Genomic DNA, 5000 nt, shown 5'->3' with positions numbered 1-5000 from the left:
AATGAAAACAAATATATTCAAATAATAAATGTCTGAATCTCATATCTAATATTACCAAGCATGTGAGACTTCAAATACTATATTTACATGGTCATGTATGCTGTCTAATTCTTTTTGAATCTATATAAAAAGTAAACAAAAAACAAACAAACTAATGTACTGGTTGATAACATGAAGACTACTTTTATTCTAGATTTTGGATGGTCATATACTCAATCAGCTACAAACAACAACAAAATCAACCATCACCACATAAGGTTCAAACAGGCTGTCAAAACAGTCAAACGTCACGTCACATGCCACACTGCCACCAAGTAAGACCAGCAATCATCAATATATTTAAATTCTGAAGCATATATTGCAAATATGTTAGATAGTTAACTTATTATCTGCATAGCAACATAACATCTGTCGATCATCTGATAATCACATAAAGCAGCTAAATATATGTTCAAAGAGATACTTCAGAATTTAATTCACATATATATGAAATGCTGTATCAAATTGAAATGAAAAATTTCCATCTTACACATCTTAGGTATCAAAAGTAAATGATAAAGAGATAAAAACAAACCGGTTTCCAGACAAAGACAAAGATTTTAAATACAAAAAAAATTGAAAAGTTCTTTTTTATTTCACATATGAGAGAAAGAGAGAGAGAGAGAGAGAGAGAGAGAGAGAGAGAGAGAGAGAGAGAGAGAGAGAGAGAGAGAGAGAGAGAGAGAGAGAGAGAGAGAGGAGAGGGGGAGAGAGAGAGAGAGAGAGAGAGAGAGAGAGAGGGGGAGGAGAGAGAGGGAGAGAGAGGGAGAGGGGGAGAGAGAGAGAGAGAGAGAGAGAGAGAGAGAGAGAGAGAGAGAGAGAGAGAGAGAGAGAGAGAGAGAGAGAGAGAGAGAGAGGGGGGGGGAGGGGGGGAGAGGGGAGAGAGAGAGGGGGGGGAGAGAGAGAGAGAGAGAGAGAGAGAGAGAGAGAGAGAGAGAGAGAGAGAGAGAGAGAGAGAGAGAGAGAGAGAGAGAATGTTTGGATGATGTACTTTTTATCAAAATGTAAACTAACAGTTTTTCCTATTGGGCATCATCAGCTTGATAAACACACACAAACATCACTGGCAGTATTAAAGATTGGCCCTGGAGGGGCCTGAGCTAGTAGTGTTGAGGGGGAAGGCTTTGTAGAACACCAGTAAATAGTACTGGATGGTAAACTAGGGGATGTGGGCTACTCTCACATTCACTCACTCACTCATTCTCTTCCACCCACTTACTCACTTGCTCACTCACTCAATCACTCTCTCTTTCTCTCTCAATCATGCATACATACATTCTGGAAAGTAGCCTTACAACTTTGATGCTTGCTGAATATGCGCTTAAGGATATTCAATAACTGCTTTCAAGCTACCGGCAAGGAGAAAGCAATGGGTAGCAAAGGCTAGGTATAACACTCCTCATGGTGGAAGAAAATTGTGGAAGTTGAAAGCTGCTAAAAAGGGAGTAGTCCCTAAGATCTCCAGAATAGGCCACACTTGAAAATGATCATAAATCTAGACTCAAATCAAATTAGGAGAAAATTAGAATCCTGTAAACTATCTACAGGGTACAGATATGGTACGAAATCTATAATTCATAGCATAAAAGAATAGGTGACAATCCTTCACATAAAATCATTTACAGGGAAAAGAAAAAAAGACGAATTTACCAAAGAAAAGATAATGGCTGTATATTATAGATATAATTAAACACAAAAACACATCTGAGGTCCAGTACCATGCATGTGGCATTCATTTTCAGATCTAACTTTCAAGATCCCAGGAGAAAACAGAAAAAAAGCAAAGCTAAAAGACTATGCATATTGATCTTGAAAATTAATGCTGATTACAAATACAGAACAGCAAAATGAAACAAAGACTTCAGCCAGATATCACGCTAAGAAAACTGCCTAACTTACCTCCTATTTTCAGCAGCGTCACGGTAAAATAGCAAGTGAAAGACAAAATTGTATTAGCTTTGAATGATACAGTGCATTATTTTTTGGTAAAGAAAATGAAACATATTAAATATTAATAAAAGCTGTTACTAAACTTACCAAAAATTTCCATATTATTTAAGGCAAGACAAGCATTAATTAATATTTTGCAAGGTAATAAGTCATATTACCTTTAGATGTTCATAAATGAGTTAGAAAACACTTTGGTAAATTTCATTCTCTTTGTAAATATAAAATTTTCAAAAATATGATACTGGTACCACTAGGAAAAAATACTTAAAATAAAAATCATATCCCGTAATATAACCTAAAGTCACAACCTGCTAAATACCTCCTAGTTGTCTAATAAATATTGTCAGGTCATTTGTTTTGTCATTAGACCATATTTACCTCACTAAAAGTGTCTCATTTTCTAAGCCCATAGTTCAGGTCTACAGAATAGAGGGTGCATTGCAATATCAGTGTTTCTAAAGAACTTGCATAGGAATGAAAAGTGCTTACAAGCCCTTGATATGCAGTCAATGTCCTAAAAAGGAGCAAACATCTCAGCGTGAAAAAGACACTGATTCTGCTGTGGAGATAACTTCTTGTTTACTATGCTAATAACCCTGTTTAAGTGCAGATGCTGATATTTCTGCTTTAAATAATAAATCTAAACATGAATATGTTACATGATATTCATAAAGTATTTTGGGTTAGTATTTATAGCTGTAGCCATGCTTAAGTTTACTTCAGTCCTCTGATAGATAAGGCCAAGTTATTAAAAGATTATCATATCATGCTTGACCTGTGGACATATCTGTATCTTTGTTACATAAATCAGCTTTATAATGTGCACCACTAGTACCCACTTCATAAGTAATACTGCATGTATAAGTGATAGGATTTATGACATAGAAAGGAGTTTACCTTTGCTATAAGGTCCTTTGCTCTGGATTCGAAGAGATGCTCAAGTTTTTGCGTATCAACTGGAATGTCCTCCATTTTGTCCCATATAGTAGCCTCAGGTATTCTTGGATCACGCACCTGCAGTCAAATTCAATTGTCATTTTCAGGTTATACTTCCTTGTGTCAGTAATATAAAGGTAAAGCATTAACAATGATAATAAAAAATAATAAATTCAAATTTAAATCAAATAGTGATATCAACAAATAATTAAGTATATGAGATAAGTTAGTCACAAGTCCTGACCTCCTTCCAGAAGAGCTTTATAGTTTTCTTAGTCTTGTGTGGCTTGCTTGAATCTTCCTGCTGACCATCAACACCATTCTGAGGAGGAGGAGGTGGTGGTGGAGCATCACCATCTTGAGGTGCTGATGGAGGTGGAGGAGGACCTGGCCGCTTCCCAGGTGCCGGTGGTGGTGGTGGAGGTCCTCCAACAGGTGGAGGAGGAGGAGGTGGCCCACCAGGAGGTGGTGGTGGTGGTGGTCCTGCAGGTATTGTTCCACCAGGTGGAGGTGGAGGTGGTGGACCTCCAGGTTTATTAACCTCCACTGTTACTTGATCATCCTGAGCAGTCAAGTCAGAGAAATCAAGATCACAGAGTTGCAGAGGTCTGTTCAGGTGCTTCATCAGAAGCTCCCACTGTATGTCGTTTTCTGACTTCTTTGGTGGTTCTGGTACTGGAATGGGACTGTCCTTTATCTCTCCCTTGGAATGTGACTTAGAGAGACCATCTTTTATTTTGTTGATACGATCACTAATGTCACCCTTTCGGCCTGACTTTTCTCCATCAGCAAGTTGACCTGAACTGGTGTTCATCATCTTATCTTGTAGTTCCTGTTTCAATAATGAAGAAATAGAAAAAAAAATTAAACAACTAAAGAGACAAAAACTAAAGCAATAGCAATTTATAATTATGAAGAAATTAATATCCTTAAGCATCAAAAAAACACTATTCACCTTTACTGATGCTCCTGAATTGATTTCAATAGGCATACGCATATTGTTATCAACATTTTCTTTGTCTTGAAGGCTAGATATTCTTGAGGCAATGTCCTGTATGTTGGTAAGAGATTCTCTACGACCTGTACCATCTTCCTCACGTTTGGCATACATCATATCCATCATCCAAGAAGCTTGCTTGTTGAGACCAGACAGTTCAATGTTCTTGCGATTTTCATCTTCCACATTGCTGTTAATATAATATTTTCATTATGAAGATTTATGTCATTTCAATAGAGGAAAAAAAATGTCAACTTACTAAATATATATAATCACTTTAATATGAACATAAAAATGATGACTATGCTGTTTACATTACTCTTTTTGTATAAATCTTCCACATAGTTATGATTTCTCATGATTAGTAAAGGAAATCATTGCATAATAGTAGATAACCAGATATTAAATCAGTATCATAGATTTGGCTATTATGAATGCAGGGACATTTAGTGAAACAAAGAATCATAACTGATATGAAGAGATGATTTGAAGAATTAAATGACCTTTTACAAGTAATGCTAATAAACAGTGAACTCACTCAGATGATTGAGAGCCTCGGCGACTTTCATTGATGATTTCCTGCTCGTTGATGAAGGTTCTATGGCGTTCTGCTCGCTCACGACGTCGCCGCAGTGCAGGTGTGACTCCTGCATCTGCATCTGTAGGTCATTTGAATATGCATGAGCATCAATGATCTGATAAGCAATAAAAATACTGTACGACTCAACAGTGAATCGAAACTTCTCTAAAAGTATTAACCATACTATTTTTCATGTCTGCTGTGGAAACTTTAATAATCGCTTCTATTATATTCACAGTTAGATGAATGGCACTGCCAATATTACTTACGCTTAACATTACTCAGATCATCCTGGGGTATGCCAAAGGATTCACCATTGATGTTGATAATGGTCACATGGTCCTCATCACTGCTGGACTGTCTGCCACCACTGTCTCCCAAGTTAACTCCTAACTGCAATCCCCAAAATGAAGGAGAGTTATTACACATTTTACTATAGAATATTTTCATTCCTGGTAAGATGCATTAATTTCCTAATCAAATTTGACAAGTGCTTCA

General features: G+C 36.8%; 1 protein-coding gene across 29 annotated transcripts in view; it reads right to left on the bottom strand.

The window, feature by feature from the left end:
- Fhos (Formin homology 2 domain containing) overlaps positions 1-5000 on the bottom strand; it is a 215439-nt gene that overhangs the window by 8877 nt on the left and 201562 nt on the right. For 19 of the 29 annotated variants that reach the window (XR_015191149.1, XR_015191148.1, XR_015191150.1 and 16 more), the window contains 5 exons: positions 4772-4895; positions 4461-4581; positions 3881-4112; positions 3170-3757; positions 2887-3003 (listed from right to left, as the gene is read on the bottom strand). Coding sequence is in view for 11 of the 29 variants with exons in the window: in XM_086538518.1 (XP_086394644.1) it covers positions 2887-3003; positions 3170-3757; positions 3881-4112; positions 4461-4581; positions 4772-4895 (1182 nt within the window). In the remaining 18 variants the exon portion in view is untranslated. Of the gene's footprint in view, positions 1-2885; positions 3004-3169; positions 3758-3880; positions 4113-4460; positions 4582-4771; positions 4896-5000 lie in introns of all 29 variants that reach the window. The other 10 variants (XR_015191160.1, XR_015191158.1, XR_015191159.1 and 7 more) reach the window with 1 other exon arrangement.

This window comes from Penaeus japonicus, unplaced genomic scaffold (assembly GCF_977035675.1).
Source record: "Penaeus japonicus unplaced genomic scaffold, GWHDUDI00000001_assembly GWHDUDI00000007, whole genome shotgun sequence".
In the NCBI taxonomy this organism is placed as follows: Eukaryota; Metazoa; Arthropoda; class Malacostraca; order Decapoda; family Penaeidae; genus Penaeus; species Penaeus japonicus.
The sequence above is the reverse complement of the archived record's forward strand: the minus strand, read 5'-3'. Positions and strand labels throughout refer to the sequence as shown.